Source organism: Takifugu flavidus, chromosome 5 (genome assembly GCF_003711565.1).
Source record: "Takifugu flavidus isolate HTHZ2018 chromosome 5, ASM371156v2, whole genome shotgun sequence".
NCBI lineage: Eukaryota > Metazoa > Chordata > Actinopteri > Tetraodontiformes > Tetraodontidae > Takifugu > Takifugu flavidus.
Genome location: NC_079524.1, coordinates 8657717 through 8679658, shown reverse-complemented (window position 1 = coordinate 8679658; position 21942 = coordinate 8657717). Strand labels below are relative to the sequence as shown.

Genomic DNA, 21942 nt, shown 5'->3' with positions numbered 1-21942 from the left:
TAAGAAACATCAAGAAATTCAAATGGTACCCACAACTTAAATGTAAAAAAAAAACTCCCAGTGAACTGGTAAAATATTCAGAGGAAAAAGGGCAAGACTCTTCGTACCTTTGGAATGCCTGGTCGATCGAGCCAGTCAGCATAAATAGCACTGAGGGTGAGGCCTTTTCTGGAACACAATGGCACAAGTGTTATTCTTATTCCTATTATTAAAGCGATGACTGTTATTGCCCAAGACGCCACGCTTCTGGGAAAATATTGTTCAGTTCATGGCAGACAAGGCTCAGGCCAACACCTTAAAGAAAACGTCCACACCCATCTTCCTATGCAAGCCCAACCAAACAACATGTACAGACAGCAGTGAACTACCTATGTATATGTCCAGGTGATGCCGGAAAATTACATGCATGCTAGGTGGACGTGTTTGATGTAACACGTCAGTTTGGGTATGCTACTTCCCACTTTCAGCATGAAAAAAATGATCTTTTAACATATGTTCACTTGCAAATCAATAGTCTATTCCATGCCTAACTTGGAATATTCAGAAACTTTTAATCAAATGAGTGAACTGGAGATGTGCCTGCAGATACGAGCTGCTCTCAGCTTCACCCCCTTTTATCTTTATAAGAGAAGACTGTAGTTTGTCAAGTGTTCGTGTTCACAAATACTCCCAGATGGATCTTTTACATGGAGAGGGACCGTTGAATGTACCCAGAATTGTGGCAACAAAACTATGGGTAAAGGAGTGACCTCCAAAGACTCTCAATCCAACACAACAGATAAGATTTTCCATCAGGAGGAGAGTGCCAAAGTTTAGGGAATTGATGGGCAACACCTAATCAATGTGCACCCAAACTTCCACCCCACTCAAATAAACCATTCTGTGTGACCACAGCTTAGGTAAAACATAACATTTACTTAAAATAAATGACAAGAATTGTAAAAAAAATAATGAACAAAACAAGTTTAAATATATTGGTCCAAGGTGTTTATAGCCTCTCGACTTTAATTGTTTGTACAACGGAGCTGCCTTTAATGGACGGAGAACACACATGATGGGATCTGCAGAGACAAACAATTTGACGGAGACACATTTCAGAGGTGGCCCTGATTCAGAGCGTATGCAAACTGCAATGTTTAGAGTCGAGGAGGAACTAAACAGCACACCTCCCTCCCCTTCATCAACTGAACTTGTGCGGGCTTAAAGGAAAATTCCACACCTGGCTAGACTAAAACTTTTCCACTATATTAATCACTGCGTTTCAGTACACAGGTTTTAGAGTTTTGTAACTCTGTTTTCTCCCAGTGAGGCATTTTAAACTCGGCCTTCATTCATTGACTCCCCACCTCTCCTGTCTTAACTCTAATTCTAATTTTATCATAATGGGAATCATCTGATGGGTGATGACACTTTATACCTTTTAAAAACTTGAAACTTCAGGTCAAGAGACTCCAATTATCAATCCCTCTTCAATAGCATACCATAATGAGGTGGAAGCGAAGGTACATTTGCTAGATAATTGTGGGAGTGGGGGCTCTGTAAATTTAAGATCGTTGAAATCTTTTTACAGCCTGCAATTTTCGAGAATATTTCCCATAAAATGCCCATTAGCCAAGACGCTCCCCACTAAAAAACATCATCAGTGTCCAGCACACGATGGAATAATAGCTGTTGGAATGTGGGCTGGAAGGGTGCATTATAGATAATATCAGCTCAAAGGCTGAACATCTGGCACATCACGGTGAAACAGCAAAAGGTAAGATTACCTGGGATTATGGGAACAGAGTTTTTGTGTGTATAGCTAAGAAAAAGTGAATGTAACTGTCAAATGCTGCCGGGGAGAAACAAGATTCATGTGACACTCCAGAGCCGGGACATAAAACATAGTCTCTTGTTCAGCCCTGCATGGGACGAATGACTTTCCCCTGTCTGCAAATATTAAAGCTACTCATGGCTGCACAACAATGAGTGTCCATTATATCTTTTCATGTCTCATAAATAGTAGGAGTCAGAGTTCAGGAGGGAGTTAAGAGTTCAGGAGAACAGCCTGGCAGACAAAAGTGGATCTCATTTGCCCCCAAGCTGTTCTCCTCCTGAACTCTCAGAACTCTGCCCCCCCCCAGTACAGGAACTGTTATCAGCAACACCTAGTGCATGTTGGTATACTCTGTAATTATGTCTACATATTCTGTATATGCTACAACACATGCAAGCACAATTCTCAGTGAAATAAATGTAAATAGATTTGTCTCTTTGTGTCACTTATTGCAGTTTTACAGCACCTGCTGTTTAAAAATGGCAGGTATGGATTGTTAATGTCTCATGTAATGTGCAACTTGTGTCATGTGCATTACTAAATGTGCCAGTCTCTGCCCCATAATTGCCCCACTGGGATGAATAAAGTATCATGAATCTTAAATAAAGCACACCTACAAATGTTCCAGAGCAAAAATCCCACAGATAGACCAGAGACCACAGATCTCATGCTAAAAGCTGTTCTATATTAAAATATCCAAAAAATCATTATGGCTAAATTTGATTGTTTTACCGAGATTGTTTAATTATATTTCCATTCCCTTTATTACACTTTTATTGTACGGTATTTAATTAAAGATTCTATACAGCTTTGATGCTTTGGTTTCAAGCATCTCATCCAAACTGGTTTGAATGGAATACCCCTTAAAGAAGAGAAACAAGCATTACAGCCTCTGTCAATGCATTGCATTTAATGCATCTGTCATCACATTACTGATTCTACGGGGTTTTTACACATCGTAGGTGATTTTGATTTACTTCTGCTGGATTGCATTTATGCCATTTCCATCCTGGGAATGAGGCAGCACAACACTCGACTGACTATTCCCCTCTTAATGGCCCTGACAACAAGGGTTTACGCGGCGAAAAGAGATCATTTGCTTTGCTGAAATGCAAAAATGTCTGTAAACACACAGCAAATTCGCACTCAACTGAGGGCTGTTTACTAAGCGAGCCACTGACTGTCCGCCTACTCTTCCCAGTTTAATTGAATTAATTTGTGCTTGTCGGGCTGCACGACAGAAAATGCAAAAAGACGACAGACAACTGAGAGGATGGATAAAAAAAAGCAGGTGCTACAGGCTGGGAGGGGAAAAAAGTGGAGACAAAGCTGAGGAAAAAGACAGAAAGAGGCAGGATAAGAGGTTAATGAGGCAATCAGGAGAAATAGAGAACTGAATGATTTAGTGGTTGCGGAGAGGCAGGCAGAAAATTAGAGAGGAGGAGAGCAGGAGGAGCAGTTATCCTTTTACACTTCAATTAATAACAGAGTGGATGAGACTACTCTCATAATAGGACCGGTGTTGGAAGATTTAGTCGCGTGTGTTTCCACAGCAGGACCAAATTTGGCAAATTAGCACATCACATGTAGCAAAAAAAGGGAATAAATCACATCTGCTAAAAAGGAAAAAAGAAATACAAGGATAAGGTCAAACAGAAACATTCTATAAATCATAGTTTATGCTGGCTGACTGGAAAACAGGGGTGCCAATACTCCAGTAAAGACCAAATGTGTTTTTTATGTGCCTTGGCAAATTGTTGATTATTCACGAGAAACAGTACAGGTGTTATTAACAGGCGCTTACATACCTCTCCATTTCGGGAAAGGTGATCAGCAGTGTTCGCAGGAAATCCTGACCACAGAGGACACGAGAGCACAGACAGAAATGCAGACATTTAAGGAGGTGTCGGATGAATGACAAAAAAAGGAGAAGAAAGGCAACCGTTGTCACGACTACAAGGTCAAATTTTATTTCCATTTTACTCATTTATAGTGAGAGGATTCAGGGTGCCAATGACAAAACTGGTGCCAGAATCCACCCATCATGTATTACATGCAAAACGAGGTGTGGTGACTCAGTTTCATGGGCTGTGTAAAATGCAAGTGGTGAGCTTTTTCCCAGCCAAATTACACAGAACGCATTCATAGGTTTGATTTTAAATTAGAAGCTGTCGTTGATTTACTCAACTAAAAGGAGTCTCTTATAGTGCAGCCCCACCTGAGACAAAATGAGTTGGCCGTGGTATTTCTTCACAAATAATCTGAGGAAAGTGATGAACTGCTGTTCTCCAACTCGACTGGCCAAAAACCTGAGGAGGAAGTAACCCTGAAGAACAAAAAGAATAACATCACCCAATCCGTCAAAAGCGAGGAGGTGGCTGCTTGAATAGAAAGTGTAGTAAAACGCTGCTCGCACAATCCTTCTCAATTTTCATCCTTCAAATTTTTAAATTTAACTAACCTTCAGGTAGTGAACTTGCATGAAGGCCTTGTCGGGATTTAGGGCATGCTTAACCATCGAGGAGCCAGACTCAGTGACCTGACCAGTGCTCTCCATGTTTGGCCTGCAGGATAAAACAAATCCAGACCAAACACACAGACACAGACACAGACACAGACACAGACACAGACACAGACACAGACACAGACACAGACACAGACACAGACACAGACACAGACACAGTTTGCAGGGTCACTGCTAAAGGTGCAAAAACTCAGTGGCACAGTCGGCAACAGGACATCTCATAGTTGAACACCTTGTAAAGATCCCAATGAAATTCAACTGTAGATTTACACTGGCATAACTCCTTGTTTGTATGAGCTTATCACAGCACTGTGCTATTAAGTCATGATTTATTCCACAAAGGTATAACATTTCCACAGTGCCTCCATTTCTGGCCATGAAAAGGCAGACAGGTTTCACTTTCCGGCCACACAGATATAAATCATCCCTTCTTCCACAAACACGCAAGCGCTGATAAAACCAATATAAACCAAACAAACGGCCCGCTGACATGGGATGCTGGGCAATGATAGTTTCAGTTAGCTGTTATTGATCAGAATGAGCAGATTAACTCAGCGTGCCAATAGGAAGGCCTTGAAGAATCACCCTTCAGCCGAGTCGATACGCTAGGCGCCTGCCCCACCGATCAATAGACCCTTCATCACCGGTGAGCCCTTTTCCACAGGAACGCCTCGTGATTATGACTAGACACACACCCAGCCACACTGAGAGGCAAAGACAGACATTAAGATATAACTTATTCACACTGATTAGGGTTGAACAGAAAAAGAGCAGTGTGTGGGAAAAATCGAAGATAGGAGACTGACAGGAACGCTGGACTTGCCCAATCAAGAGGAGGCTGTCAATTTCTTGGACAACGGTACAGCGCACTATTAGTAAAAAAAACCTGCCTTGTCCTTGTGTGAATATGTGCCTCACATCCAAATATGTGTGTAAAACAATCCCATTTTATTGATGACCACTGTCACTTAACGACAAACAGCCCAGTGAATAAAGGTATGTAACACAGTTTATCCTGGATGTTGGAGGGGCAGAAATAATCAAAGTCTCTATGAACTCTTGGCAGAGTATTTGCCCCTATGTTTAATCATGGAGTTTTTTTTTTCTACTTACCATCCAGCCCCTGACCCACATCTCTGTCTGTTACTGCTGATAAGATGAAATAGACTTTCAAAGACAGCAGGATGTGATGTATCCCTGGGAAATTGTGGGCATGTATGTTGGTGTATGTTGGTTTGTGAATGTGTCTGCACATAGAGAAAGAGGGACAGGGCCAAGAGACAAAAAGAATGACGCGTATTTCTAGGAGAGAAAATACATTGGCTTCATGCGTCATAGATACCGGTGGCAGAACGCTGAGAGGAAAAAAACTGGATCCATCACTGCCATGTTGTACAAAGGAACTCCACCCTTCCCACTGTCCTGACCAGGGATGTATGGATGTGTAAATCCACGTCTTTCGCCCTCTCTCTTTGTCAGAGATGATTTACTATAGCTTTAAGAAGAATCGCTGCTCGCTGCCTTGGAGAATCACACAATAGCTGAATGTATTGCAGAATAAATGGTGCTCTTATCTGACATGTGGGCCCTGTGTGTGATAGGGAGTCTTTCTGTGTGCATGTGTGTACGTGTATGTGTGTGTAGTCATGCATACACCTTGGTGTGCCTGAGACAGAGATTGTGATAGAGAGAAATAGCGGGAGGAAATCAGGAGCTATTACTGACAGAAGCTAATGTAAAATGCACATGCAGACACACACACAGACCGACACACATGCACGTTTATAGCTCCATGAGCCATATCTTGACAAATTACACTGGGTTGGCTGTGGAAACCGGATAAGGTAGAGCAGCAATCCCGGCAGCCCAGTGAATCAGCAGGGAGAATGGCGTCTGGCCCAGGCTGCCCTAAATATAACTCATCTGAAATGGGCCGATAAACACTGGCCACCAGGGCCCCTCCAGGATCAAGGGGTGTCAATTGTACCCTGTTGATCCTGAAAAGCACAATCTGCCATTTAGCCTGTGATTTTCTCTCTCTGTCTGTATGCGTGTGCGCGTGTGTGTGTGAGACTGTGTGTCTGTCTCTCCCAGTGAGATTTTACATCTCTCTCTATAAAAGTGGAGTGTAACAGTCTTGGGATATTGTCCTTCACTTGGTATTACTTTCCTGTCTTAAATGGCCAAATGGAAGATGATAAAAGATGTTTTCGCTCCAGCATCTGAACCCTATTGTTTCAATCTTTTCAAGCTGCAATCATCAGCTACTTTAATTTTGTTTTTATGTGGAATACATATTGTGACTTGCAAGTGTAATGATTATCTTCTCACTTCGACATTTAATTTCACTTTTCTGTCACATCTGTACTTGCTTCCTTTGTGTGTGTGTGTGTGTGATTTACTAGCCTAAAACCTCCCAAATAGGCTGGTATTGGAAGATAAATGCCCCACCTCTCTCTCAGTGGATCACACTGCAGCGCCTTCCATTCACCAGATTCTTTCTACCATTTCTCTCTGCAATGTGACATCCAGCATGTGTTTATTCATGGTTTGTTTTCCCACAGCTGTAATCTTAAACAGCGGAACCACATCAGGACCAGGACATACAGACAGTCCAGCCCACATCAAACAGCGGCACGGCCGACTCCCAGTTCTGGAGAAACACAAGATATTTGTTTTATCTGATCCTCCGAAACCTGTGATACCTTCCAAAAGCAACAGTAATATATGCACCACAAAGACAAAGGTTTGGTTTCCTCTAGTTTGTGTGTGATGGACTTTTTCCACACAAAATTATTAATGTGCAATGCAATAATCTATTGATAATTTCTAAAAACTGTCCATCTGAACTTTAACAGTCATTGTTATTATTATTACATCGCTGCCCCCAAATATAAGGAATTTAAACTTCAAAAAGGCAGACAAATATCAAATGTAAATATACGTAGAGACAAGTCAGAATTTGCCTACGCACAATTTGGCCAGTTGCATTTCCAGTTGTGATTTTTCAAAACAAATGAATGAAGACGAGCGTGCATGTGCTTATTCTTAATGTTTGGTTTATTCACGTGTTACTAATTTTGCAGTGCTGATTTAAATTGGAGCGGAGCAGAAAAAAACATTATTCTGCTCCTCAGAGTCAGCTGTGTACCTTTTCCCAAGATGGAATCTTTTTCAAAATAATATATTCTAACAGGTAAAGCTGACCAAACACTGTAAAAATACACTGTACAATATACAAGTTGATGGCAGTTTAATCATTAAAACAAACCGACCCTTAAATCAGTGATTTATTGACTTATCTCATGGGTGTTTGCATTGTGCCGTGACACCGTCATTAGCAAAATGACATAGATGGAGTTGACTATTAAAGCGGAATTACCATGAAATCCATTAAACAATGATTTGTCAATATGTAAGCTACAACATGACAGGCATGATGATGACAAGTGTCAATGTTTGCAGCCTTCAACGGTCGGCTGTTGGCAAGGCCTTACACCAGTAAGCCCCAGATGACACCGGAGGATTAAACAAACAGGGTGTTGGTCGCACATTGTCAGGAACAGGAGAAAGGTTTGGTGTGTGTGTGTGCGCGCATGCATGAGTACATGCGTGTGTGTGTGTTCTTCAGAAAGTCAGGACAGTACAGAACACCTGAATGTACTTGCCACACCTGCCGCACCTTTACTCATGGAATGCATATTCCCCAAACACACATCCTCTCTCTCTCTCTCTCTCTCTCTCTCTCTCTCTTACACACACACACACACACGCACACACACACACACACACACATAGAGTGAGGCTTTAAGAGCCCTAGAACTTCTGTGGTGTCAGAAGTATACACTGCAGTGATAATATGTTGGAGGGAAGCATCTTGTGTCCTGCCAGGGCAGCACAGCATTACTTTGTAGTCAGCAACTGCTGAATGACACTGTTGTCTGCTCCGTACGAACGCCACGCAGACTGATTCAGCCGTGACAGTGGAGAAAACAACGAGCAGTCAGCATTTGGGATAATTCATGTAATTTCATGCAACGCTGCTCTCTGCTTTAAGCTCTAGATTGTTCTTGAATAAACACTCTCAGCCGCAGCAGCAGGACCACCACCAATAGTAAATTGTTCTAAACGTATATAGTTCTGAAGAAGACACACCTGAGAATCTGAAGTTCCTCCTCCGAGTTTTTCAGCTCATCAGACAGTCGTCTCCATCTCAGCAGCGCCTTCAAATCAGAGTCCTCTCTTGCCTCTTCTGAGGACAGCTAGGACAAATAAATATGAATTTAAATAAATTATATTTGGATATTTTAGGGCAGAGGTGGATATACAGTATTAAATATAGTAAATCTCCCAACTGCCCACTATCTCTGTCACCGAGTCTTATTGGTTCTGGCAGCAGTAGCCAAGTTACTGTATTAAAAACAACAGAGCAGACACACAAAGAATGTAATTCTAGAAAGGGATGGCAAGTGTGTTCTAGCTGCTGAATGTGTAGTAGAAGGACTTTCTCAGAAGTGTTATGTCATTTAAATTCTCATGTTTTTAGATGGTCGAGACATTCGGGTTTGATAGTTTATCTTGCGGTTGGCCCAGGAACTTCCTTAACCTTTCATTATGTTTGGCCAACTTCTCTGACATCTCAGTTTATCATTTCCTGTTTGTGTTGTTTGCACTGGAACTTGGGTTGCTGCCTCTATAAACCGTTCACTTGACTTTGATTTGTGTATAATTTTACAAGACTGTCCCTGCAGCCAACAATATAAAGTGACAACCGCAGCAATAGTCCTGGTTTTGTGGAACCATGTGGAAATAAAAAGCAAAAATGTGAACTCGTGTTAAGTTATACCACTGAAAATAAATGTGCTGGATTCAAAGAACAAACAAATGCTGTTTGATTGGTTTTCTATGTGGGGTGACAAGGACACAATAGCAACAACTGCTCTGTACTTTTCGCGCTTCGGCCCAAATGATGTCCTCGAGGTAGGTGGCGAAGCCCTCGCTGATCCATTCCTCAGTCCAGTCTTTGGCTCCAATAACCAGACCAAACCAGGAGTGGGCGATCTCATGGCATATCCTGGACCCGCACAGAGATAGATCGTTCTCCCCAGAGCCAGAACTCCCAGCATTCAACACACTCTGAGACAGGAAGATGATGTGGGGGCTGGGGAAGTAATATGACAGAAATAATAGATGAGAAAGTGGGATAAAGCCAGAAGTAAAATATAAAAGAGAGCAAGGCTTAGAAGATGGGCGAGTAAAAATATTATTGCAGAAGAGGCTGTAAAAAATAGGACAAAAACACAAATGATTAATGTGAGTAAAACGGTTAAAACAACATGGGAAGATGGGACATGAGCGCCGACTGCAGCAGCCTCTCTCAGCAGGACTGGACATGACTTCATCTTCACTCCTGCTACTGACTAATTTATTTACTCTGTTCAGCTTTCTCATTCTATTATGACAATTTTACGATATCTCATTACATCTTGACTACAGCCTTAAATCTAAAAACACAAAACACTGCAAAAAGCAGTCAGTAAAGTTGTGGAACTCAAACTACAGTGGAAAGACAGCAAGTGATGAGCAGAAAGTGCACAAACTAATGAACAGTAGGAGTGACTGGCCATCCCTTTCTCCATCCTCCATATTATGTTTATCAAAGGGTAGCTTACACTCCAAGCCAAACCCAACTGCTGAGTGCAAACATTAAGGCAGAACTTGATGTTTCCCAGACTAAAATTGACAACTTGGAATGGGTTAAAAAGAAGAACAATAATCAGGACAGGGTGTACATTTACGCATATAGAGGTAAATTAGTAATATTGATTACCCAGTTGAAAGGTAATGAGCAACTAGGGTGAATCCAAAACCTCATTTAGGTTTTGGATTCACCCTTTTAAGAGAGTTTCAGGCCAGGTTTTGAGCCAAGCGTCGAAAAGGCAGCAGATAAATTCCAAAATAATTGTGCGCACATGTGAGTTCATAAACAATATTCTTTCCAGATAATGCTTTCACTTGATGTCTACCTTAGACTGACATTTGAAAGAAAAAAAAACATTTGGAAGGTGGTTTTCTGTCTAAGCCTTTCCTTTCTTCTCAATCAAGGAAATAAATTTTGGTTTAAATTGGGATTGGAAAATTTTCTCCAGCCGTGCCAAAACAGAATAGCTTGTTGCTGAAAAATGGACTGGCACGGATGCGCATCTCATGCAGGCAGAGGAATCTAGGGTTGGGTTTGTTGTTAATAACATGAATATGTTTTGCAGTGATAAATCATGCCTGCACCAAAAAACCCCAAACCCTGAAAAACATAAAAAAAGAGCAGAAATTCAGCTCTATGAGGCTTGGAGATAAATGCTAACATCATCACATTCACAATGACAATTATACCAGGCTGATATTTAGGAACTATATTGCTTTCCACACTTCCATTTCTTCAGTAATCTTGCATTTGCTATTAAGCAATAAAATGGAGTGAGGCAGAGGCTGATGAAGAGGTTGGCGAAATGAAATTATGACCAGAAGATGCTCCTTAATGAAATGTGTATACAATAGGCAGGAAGGTAGGAAATAAATTTCACTCTACAGTATGCCTGAATCACACTTTACATCATCTGTTCAATTACATTTTAGGCTCGCGGTCTGAATCACACAAGTCGTATTCAATGCAGTTCAGTTCAACTTTATTTATACACTTTCTGTCACAATCGAGATTGTCTCTAGGTGCTTTATAGGAACCCATATCAGGCAACGGTGGCAGAAAAGTTTCCTTTTCCATAATGAAACCTTGAACAGGACCAGGCTAATATGGCAGGACCCTCCTGCTGATGGACATTACTGACCAGAGTAAGAAGAATTCCTAAATGGATTCCTCGTTGAAGCTCGTCTTCCAAAAGTTCATACCACCATAATACTGGGAAAAAAAACGAAACATACTGGTACAACAGATATACAGTATATGCTTACAGAGGGGACATAACTGAAGCGACTCTGGCCAATCACAATGTGATGTTTTAAGTAAAGGAATATGAGTTTTTGCCAAATCCACCACACTGTTGCATTTGGGAAGCAAAGTTGGATGTTTGAGAGACACAGATGCTATTCCCCTGAGGGGTTTTTTATCAGCTAAAAGGCAAACCGGTTATTTAGGGAAATGTCAACATCATACAATGGGGTCTTACGGGCATCATTTCCGAGACAGCATTTCAAATTCAATCTCATGTTTTTCCTGATTACACAAACAAAGGCCCTCACTGGAGCAGGAGATGCTAACATTAGCCTTATGAGTTTCTTTGTAGCCTAATCTTATCCCTGCACAATTGGATAAGCATGTCTTTGTTGTCAGCTCCAGCGGTGCGTTTTGTGCGACTCTGTGAGTAAGTGAGTGTGAAACACAAAGACAGCCTTTCAGAGACGGCGCTTGCACATGCTCCTCGGGGGGAGGGAGGAATCCGTCACAACAGTGACAAATAGTGTCATCCCACCATAGTCGTGATGAACAACAACAGCATCTTTCATGGTCACTGATGCACTGGCTGACATTAGCTGGCGTCGGGGACATGTCAGGTAGACACTAAGATGACATCCACACACATTCATACGTATTGCATGGACGGTAGCAGCAGCCCGTGTTTAATGGTTTTAAATAACTTTTTTTTTTGCCATCAATTTTATAATATCTGTTGACCGTGTAAATGTTAGTCTCTTCAAACTTTAAATGCTACCTTGGCTCCAATAACATGCTTCAAAAAATCTAAAAGATTTATGTATTTATACAATTAAACTGGTTGATTGCAGCCAGAATTATGATCAGTCAAGCCTGGAGTGCTGGGGTTTAAATTACAGTCTTTACATACAGTATTTACGTCATTAATTAAAACTAACTAATTAAAAACCTAATTTTGTTGTCTCACCATAAAATGCTGTTAGACTAAGATTTCATAAAATACACAAAGACACCAGACAGAGGTCGAAAAAACACGCCATTTTCTGGACCTGATGAATTAAAGCCAGCCACTGACGGCACACAAATTAATTCTGACTGGATGGATATTCAGGTTTTCATTTTAATAAACTAAAGCACAAAGTTATCACGCAAGTGCATTCAGAGTGTGCCGTTGACTCATTAATGGTGGCATCATAGAGAACTGTCCTTCATGATTTAAACAATTGCGGGTGTGTTATAGGGATGACACGCAATAAATCAACAAGCAAAATAGGTGTGTTTACAGCCTGTGGGATAAAAACAGTATTGCAAAACAGTCTTGCACGGTGAGAATAACTCTTCGACTGGGTTTCAATTGGAAACACAGTCACTATAATTTGATGATATCTTGACAGTTGGCCCTTTCATCTACAGTTCAAACCAGTGCCGTTCATTACCTGCACAAGCATTTTTATGAACTCTGGGCTAAAACACCCATGGGCATCCAGACATGCAAAAAATCTCCTGATAGGAATTTGCTCTTAATTATTAGCACCTTTATTATTAGCTCTTTATTATTAGCACCTATATTTGTTCTTTTCAGAGATGATTCAAATAAATTCTCGACAACAGTGCAAGGGACCGATGTGACGTGCACAGTCGAGTCTTGTGCACACATGTGTACAGCCACTCACACCTGTAGATTTAGATACCTGATCAAAACTCCGCACAATGTAGGAGGCAGAAGAATAATTCTTCATGCATAATACTGTTAAGGAGTGACACCAGCAGGTGTAAGTTCACCAGATAAAATTTAAAAAAACTTGTTCTGCTTTCTTCTGACATAGAGGGTGGTTGGCTCAAGCTTCAGAGGTATGCATCGGGACAAATCTTCAGTTCAGTGAGACTCGGATTGCAGTTGCGTTCGGCTCCTCCGTCTCTCCATCCATTATTCATCCGTCCATACATCGGTCTCAGCTGTAGGCCATTTTTGCCCAGTGGGACATTTCAATGAATAATGCAAAAGGGCCCCTATCGTAGTCCTGTAATTGACATCCATGCCCAGCTAAGCTCATCGCTAGGACACTAGTGAACAGTCCCAGGAGACAGCACGATGAGGTAATGTGCTGTAAGAGGCACAGTGCGAGCGACACTTGCTTATTCACACACCCTGTGTAAATAAATAATACAAAGAGAGACAGAGAATCCACATGTGTTACAGCTTGTCTGATGTGGCTGTGCTCTGTGTTGTGACACTGAAATGCTCAACCCATATTGCTGGTTATGTATGGTGGGGTGTATTTCCCCCCCCCCAATCTGCCCTAATGTCAGCTTACAGGAAGAAGCTTTGTCTCATTCTCCGCCCTCTCAGAGAGTCAGTTGACCATTTCCAACACAGCGGCCTGTTTGACCAAACTCCTACCACCCTTGCTTCTTTTTTAACAAGTCTGACTTCAAATGTCTGGCATTCCAGACTGGCTGTAGATCAGCTCTCTACTCCCAGACAGGGCCCCACAGGGCCAGGCCAAATGCCACTCCATGTAGGGCCTGATCACATGAACGTGGGCCGGGACTGGGGCCCCCGGAGAGTCGCCCCACCCACATGCGCTGCATCACATCACAGCCTGAAAATAAATAGCAGAAAAGATATTAAAGGTCATCCAGATCAAAGAGGTATCTTGACTGCTTGAGTTTGGCAAATGTAGTTTTGGGACAAGTGTAAGGGTGAGATGTGACTTTTAGCACGAGTTTAAGTGTTTCATCCAAGAAAGCCATAGAGACAGCTGGCACCAAGCAGATGAAGTTTGCATCACAGTGATGGGATCCATATGGGTCATTATTTGACAAGTCAAGATTGCTCGTTCAAACACACCGAGATTTGCATGGAGGTGTAATAAATGTGCACGGTGCAGAAATAACAGCGCACCCACATACACTAGCAGAAAATCACAGGCACAGGCACGCAGACAAACACCCACCCACATACTTCAACAGAATCTACTTTCAATCCGCATCAGCTGGGAAGTGAGAGCAGATGTCTGATCCATCTTCTCCCAACAGTAAAACAATCCTTGGTGCACTTTGTTCCCTGTTCAGTGCAGAGACCAAAGTCTGAGGTCAGTCCAGAAGAATGTTCTTGGATGTGTGGCTCCGGAGTGCAGATATAAAACAGCCTGGATGCTTATTTGTCTATAACCATGACACAAATGTAACACCTTCTATATGGCACCTGCATGAACAATTGATGTTGAAATCACATAGAGCTACAAATCAAAGGTTCTCAATATAATCCCTTGCTCTCTTATATTAACAGACAATGACTATTTTAAAATGAAAATGAGTTCATCTGGATAAAGAAAACCATTGCCATTACAAGGGTGGCATTAACATAGAAACTGCCTGAAAAAACCCCCTCCTGCATAACTGCTGCTACAGTATTTGCATGCGATCCGCATTATTCATCAAACAGTACTCAGAACCCTCTTATGGCTGCCACATTAATGAAAGGAACAGGAAAAATCTACTCAGTAGATTAGAGGCTGAAATATTTTCTTGTCTGCACTGTAATAAATAGCTCATTTTTCTCCCTTATGTAACATGAGAGAATGAGACAACAGGAAGAGGAAAAGTGAGACTGATCAGTACTAGAGGACTGTATGAGAAGGGGATGATAGAGTGAAAAAGAATGAATGAAGCTGAGCTGAAAGTAGAAATAAATAGAAAAAAATGGTCTTTTCAGGCATCCACCTGGTCAGGTTTTCTGAGAGACAAGGAAGATGGTATGGGTGAGAAGTGCTTAATGTTAATCTACCTATATGAGTAAAAGGAAGAAGAGGGGTCATGACCTGGTCAAAACCAGGCTGGCAGGAGATTTAGGTGGGGAAGGTGAAAGAATCCACTCAATATAAGTCACCACACTCATCACCAGTGTTAAAACACTGTATAACAACAATAAATCCAGGTCCATCACACTAAACCATATCCACATTCAGGGGCCATGCACAATGCTAAAAGTGTTATGAACTTGCTTATTAAACTGTCTCATGTACAAAACATGTAATAGTCTGAATATAAAGAGTATGGTCACATGGTGCAAATAACGACGATTCTTCAGAACCATCAGAAAACTGATCTGTCATTGACTAAATAGGGAGACTGGGAAAATTGTGCGGTGATCAAAACATCAGCAGCCTAGTGAAGATTTCACGAGTCAAAAAAACAATATGCTGTAGATAATAACGCCGAAAAACAAGGTGGTCAGTGATTTGTATTGCTTATTTGAATGTCCAGGGCATTATTACATAGAAAGCGGGGAAAAGGGTGAAAGAGAGGGGGGAAAAAAGCCTACACTAAAAGTAAATTTGGAGCAGAACTGTTTCCCCAAGGCTAAAGCAAACCCAGACATCAGGAGCATTACCGCCGAGCATTTCACAGAACTTTGTTAAAAAATATCTTATTTTGGTCAGTCCAGCGCAGAGGTCCCACGGACATTAAGCTGTCTGGCTTTGCACGGAAAAATGCAATTACCCAAAGCCTCTAGGTTTTAGTATCACTCACATGGTCCAGAACGCACTGTGAGCCCAGCAGCAGCATCCCCTACATCACACAGTGGACCCATCCATTACCTCAGGGAATGGGCTGCCATGGACTCATCCATTAGTTAATAGAATGGGTGTGCAGCGACAGGCCTGTCTTGCCGAAGCCGCTAATCCAGAATTATAGAGCAGTGTGTTTGTGTTACTGTTAATGTAGTATTATAAGCCAGCTGTTGCCAGCAGGTTGATACCTGGGGGAGGTTCACAGCAATACACCATGATTCACAAACTGGCCACAATGAAAGTATAAATGGCAACTTGGAAGAAAAAAAAAAAACAGCCCAAAAGTAGACACATGGGAAGATATATTTATAAGCGATGTTTAAGGTTCATCTTGATAAATCATACTATTGATCGTGCTCATTATTTTTGATGATTCCAAGGGAAATAACTACATGCTCCTAACACTTTATAACTCCTTCTGTCATGCAATAAATTAGTTAAAATATGGAAGGGTCCAGGAGACTAGCCAATGTAATGCAGATAAAGAGGAAATGAGAGGCCCCAGAGAAGGCAACAGGGAAGTTCTTGCCATAATAAAACACTTGCTGAAACAGACTCTCTTTGTATTAATAACAATCTTAATAATAATAATAACAACAGTAACAGTTGGGTACAGTGGGATTTAGTGGCTACAGTGGGTATCAAAGCTGGGTGTGTGCATTTAGAAGACAGGTAATGGAAATAAAGGAACGGAAATGAGTCGAGCCCACCAACGAATCCCGGTGTTCAGACACTCCCTCTCCTTCTGTCCAGGTGCAGGCAAGCAGAGCTGCTTTATCTGCTCTTTTGTGCAGCTACAGGAGAGGGAAGTCCACTCAAGGTGGGAAGAAAGAAACACCTCATCCTTGACTATTTGATTAACAGCAGTCTCCCATGCAAAAGGAAAATCTGACCACCCTCGTGGGTTTCCGTTATCTGTATTTACTGGCAATTACATTATTACTGGCAAAATCTGCCAAAGTCCGGTATTTTTTAACCCCTCCGGTCAAACCGGTGAAAAAATATAGACCCTAATCAATTTATATAAAACTTTTTTTTTTTAAATCGTATTTTTTAAGAATGTGTCGGGCAGGCCTGTGTGGAAAAAACCTTTTTCGTTCTTCTCATGTGACTGCAGTAGAACGACAATAGCGGGAGACGTGGGAATGCTCAAAACAGACAACTCTTTAAAACTATTTCCTGAACAGGTCCAATGAGCATTATGATGAGACCACAGTCTGAAATCACGGACCCCGCTGCAGGTGATGCTACCACCGAAAAGCAGAATACGGAGAGATTCTTGACACGTTTCAATTTAATTCAGCTGCTGCACACTTCCTTTCAGCGAATATATGTAAAAAGTAAAAGGTCATATTTAATTTATTTATTCTTGCGTTGCCAGCACAACCCTTTATTTAAACGGTACAAGTCAGAAGAGTGCAAGATTGTGATATTTATTATATTAAACACATGTGAGTCAATTGACAGCCCTCATTTTATTTGATACAGCGTACTTTGCCACAGAACGATTGACAGAGCCTCAATATCATTCTTGATTGCATATCATTTATCATTTCAAGCTCAATAAATTCAGATAATATTCAACCATTTGTCCGGTAAATTGAAAACCTGCCGGTTACGATGTCCAGTGCCAATTCTTTTCAAGCAGAAACCCTGCCCCCACGACTGCACCTCCCCACCTCGAATTCCCCCAATGCATACTAAAAGAGCAGGTCTGTGTCACACAGTTCTAGAGTTACTTTGCAGATCAAACTGGAGAGGAGAGCAGAAAGACAAGAATTCTACTGACATATCAGCAAGGAAAGAAGGGAGGAGAGGCAGTGGGAGGACTGGGAAAGAACCGGAGTAGGGAGGAGCAGTAAGGAAATGGAACAGGTCAATAACATGTCTACAACATCTGGATTTAAACTATTTAAACCTACTGGTCTGGTCCTATTAAAGAAAGAAAAAAAAAAGTTGTGCAAAAAAGAGCTGCAGGGCAGTGTAGGGTATTTCTGCAGGGTAGTAATTCCCCTCAGCGCTTTAACTCCCAACTTCCTCCCAGCAGGAAGCAATGGACGGTGTAACTTCCTGCTAGCCCATAAACAAACAATGCACTCAACTGAAGTCAGGCTGAAAATCCTCCAGTGCCACTTACAGAGGTCAAGAGGTGCACACCAGTCATAACTTTTGCCCAGAGACTGTGACAGTTATATGGCTGCCTAGTTTGTCTGTACAGGAAAAAGGAACTAGCAGTTTAAGTACTTGAGCCCCCTTCTCCCCAGTTCTGTGGGCACGATTCCTTTTCTTGAGCATTGTCTAAAACAGGGAACAATGCTGGAGGACAACAAGTGCTTCACTGCAGAGAAGAAAAAAAATGTTTGGAAAGGAATGTGTTTGCAAGTAAAAGAAGTAGAGGCCTGTCTGAGCAATGTGTCGGTGTATCCGCAGCACAATTGAACATGTTGAGAGACTGACATGTGTGCGGCGCCACTCCTGTTTCCCTTGGTCCCAAAAAACTACCAAACTGCAAACAAAGATTTCCGCAATTCCCCGGGCAATGACATCAAAGGTATGCATTCCTATGACATCGCCCCGTTTCATCCAACGTACGTCCTGAAAACACATGATTTATACAAAAAACACAGGCACAATAGAAACACCCAAGCTTCTAAGTCGAGTTGCAACAGGATTATCTTTACTCTTCAAAACGCTGTGGAAAGCACCGAGCGCTCTGGGATGTCAGAGAGGTCTTCATTTGGGCAAGGCCTTCTGCTTCCATGATGACCTGCGATTAGTCCAGCTCCAGCTTGGGGACACAGAGAAATCAAACTTCAAAGAGCAACAGGAAATGCCCGCCCCTTCCCAGTCACAGAACAAAATGACGTAGTTGAGCTATAATGAGATCACTCATTGCAAATAAAGAGAATCAGCCTGAGTAAAAGCATACCTGTAAATCAGACCTAGGACCTTGACAGATGATGAAAGGTCATGTCATTGGAGCAGATTCCTTATATTGAGAGCTTTCTGTGACAAACCTTTTTTTTTTTTACCACAAAGCGCAACAAAATATAAACTGAACTGAGAGAAAGAGACTTTCCAAAAGGCTTTTTTCACACCATTTGATTTCGTATGTTCCAGACACTCCAGTAGATCGATGGAGCACTCACTTTCAACTGAATAAATTTCTTTTACCATCTCTCCTGGGTCCCGGATATATTAATAAAAATTTACCAACGCGTGTGTGTCTGTGTGCCTGTGCACACTGTGCGCTTGTGTGTAAATTAGAAAGGCCTGTGTGTATCCAGCCCTGATTGCAAACCTGCCCTTACTTGACTCCTTAATCTTCGGTTTCCTGCCCTCCCTCTTGGGATCTCGGTATAAAAACTTCACGCCAAAGTGAATCCTCCCCTGTTTCACATCTGCCCTGCCTTCTGTGTATCGCACTACAACAGTTTCATGCCTGCTTGCCACTGCTCCCTGTCTTAGAGCCCCTACACTCCTGCTGTTTCCACTGGGGCACTGTACAAAAAACTGCACTTGGCTTGGTCCCAAGAACTGGGGCCCACATACCTCCCAATCTCTAGATTAAATAGCACCAGTCTCTGAAGTCCTTCCAGGGGCTAATGGCTTTTGTTACTGGGAATAATCCACACATCCTCTCCCACATCATGGGGGTCCACTGGCCTGTCGCGAACCCTGCCTTGAGCCTCTTCATCTCTCATCTCCATCTCAATCTACGCTTCCATTTTTCTTTGACCCCCACGCCTTCCTTTGCCGCAACACTGTGTTTAAGCTCAGAGGCATGCAGGACTGAACCACACGGAATGAGGGGAGGATGCAGCGGGTTGACATTGGGTTGAGACCCATGCTGAGTTTTATAGGAAGTCAGTGCAGGTGCTGTCTGAGGCTTAATGAAGGCTCTAAATCTCTCCTCTCTCATCTGTGGCTCACTAGAATCTAAGGAGCCAGGGCAGGAGGGATAAAGTGCCTGGGAGTTATCCTCAGGGAAAGAAAACATCAGGCGACAACCACAGCAAAACAGCCGCTGCGTGAGCACTTGATGTCTGTACAAAATAAATACAGCAGAGACAGATTCTTAACAAGATGTTGATTAAAGAGCAGCCTAAACACACGCAAGACTGACAACTTGGGTCCAGGCAGTTGTGTTTGTCACCATCTTTCCTCCAAAATTTTTCAGACTGTGGCCAATATTGAGAAAACACCAAAAATTCACACAGAATCCATATTCAGGCATGAGCTCATATCCTGTCTGGGAGAGTTTTCTCCAAGGAGGCCACCAGGGGAGAGGAAAAAGGCAGACAGAGGGAAAGGCTGTGCAGTTGAAGGCTGCAGAAGTTTGGCACAAATATTTACTTACCCCTCCCTAATCAGTTTACTCAATCTACATACTTTTTTTTTTTTTTAAAAGTCTAGTCTTGACCTTCATTATGTACAAAATTCTAATCTTACATTTAATCACGAAGTTAGCTGCTGTCCAGCTAAATGCATATAATTACCGTACACGGAAGTTATAACATGATATAATACTGAATACTAGATGACAGATTAAATGGTGACCTAATGTACAGAAGTTGGGGGCAAAATAGAGCAGAGTAAGGCAAACAAAAAAAAAGGAGGGCAACACAATAAAGCAATGTAAGGTAATAAAAGATTAAAACTATCAGGGTTCCTGAAATGGGGCATGGTTAAGGGGAAGGGAAAAAACAACAGAGGGAAATCTATAACGTGTAGGAAAGTGAATATGCAATCTTGCGGCTTTGCGCCCACCCATCCCCCCCACACCCCTCAAACGTGTACACAAGGTTCACATATAAATACACACACTGTGGTTATAGTGTGGAGCAGAGAGCCTGCAGATCACACAACCTTTTGCTGGTTATATATATGAAAATAAAGGTTTTTAAAGAGTTGCTGCGCCATGATACAGCCACCTCTCTCACCAGGATGTCTGGTGTTAACTGTTCCATCTGTTGAAGAGTCATTGGGAAGAAAAAACTGAATTAAAGGACGACTTCGCACCAAAACAGGGGGCCTCAGTCTGCGAAGCACCTAAAAAATAAACATGCTGCTTTTCCTTCATTTGGATACAACACTTGAGATAGAAAATTGACGCTTTTATATCTCTTGTGAAAACGTTTTTTCAGTTTTCACCACTTCAGGAAAGACTGATGATTGCAATTGAGATATTTCATTCTTTCAGTTTAACAATGTAATAGTCTTGAATTTAGATTTTTTTTTTTTTTTTAATTTAGATATGAAGTTCCAGAAACAAAGGAGTCGTTCTGGAACAGGGTAAAGCAAACACAAAAAGAATGTCAGGGAGGATAGTTTCCACAAGGAGAAAGAGTCCTTTATCTGATGAACAGTTACATTTTTCTCACTCACAGCTCATGCTGGTCCCTTATTTTAAAGTTACTTTTATTATGATTTATTCCTTTTCATCAGTGCCACCCTTGGCAGATCAGAACAGAGGTCCGACGAGCCAGGGCTGAAAGCGGGTATGTCCGGTAGGAGTGAGTGAGCGAACTGCGTTTATAGGCGGTTTTGATTGGACCAATGCTTGGAATTCCAAAATGGAGCATTACCACAAAGAAGATTGAGACAGAGTGAAGAGCCTTTGAAATGTGAAGTACGTCATTAATCATGAATCTGGGAAAACCGAATCAGGAGGAGGATTCAGCCGAGAACTGAATTGATGCTGCGGCTTTGTTGTTGACTATTTTGAAGTCTTTTTTTTCTTCAGAACTGATCTGTGTACACCATCTTTAAATCAATGCAGAACAGAACACATGTGCCAAGTCCTAACTGTAAAATTTTGAAACGGTTGAAGAGCTCATGTTAAAGAGGACATCTAAATTTAAGCCATGTTAAAAGTTCATTAAGCATTTGTTCTTTCAAATAAAAAAAATCCTTTAGCTACAAACAATTGAAAACAGTTGCTGAGCAACGTACATTTGCTACTTAAGGCTTATTGCTATTGTGAACGGAGCCCTTATAAACTATACATCACGCTTAGAAAACATTAAATCAAGTTTATTTATACCATAAACTGGTATGACATTATCTGCTAAATCGG

At 41.7% G+C, this 21942-nt stretch overlaps 1 protein-coding gene across 5 annotated transcripts in view; it reads right to left on the bottom strand.

Moving 5' to 3' along the window:
• aopep (aminopeptidase O (putative)) overlaps positions 1–21942 on the bottom strand; it is a 53402-nt gene that overhangs the window by 26426 nt on the left and 5034 nt on the right. For 4 of the 5 annotated variants that reach the window (XR_008950751.1, XM_057034139.1, XM_057034140.1 and 1 more), the window contains 6 exons: positions 9288–9501; positions 8496–8602; positions 4278–4380; positions 4035–4142; positions 3625–3668; positions 108–168 (listed from right to left, as the gene is read on the bottom strand). Coding sequence is in view for 3 of the 5 variants with exons in the window: in XM_057034139.1 (XP_056890119.1) it covers positions 108–168; positions 3625–3668; positions 4035–4142; positions 4278–4380; positions 8496–8602; positions 9288–9501 (637 nt within the window). In the remaining 2 variants the exon portion in view is untranslated. The remainder of the gene's footprint in view (positions 1–107; positions 169–3624; positions 3669–4034; positions 4143–4277; positions 4381–8495; positions 8603–9287; positions 9502–21942) is intronic. The other variant, XR_008950752.1, reaches the window with a different exon arrangement.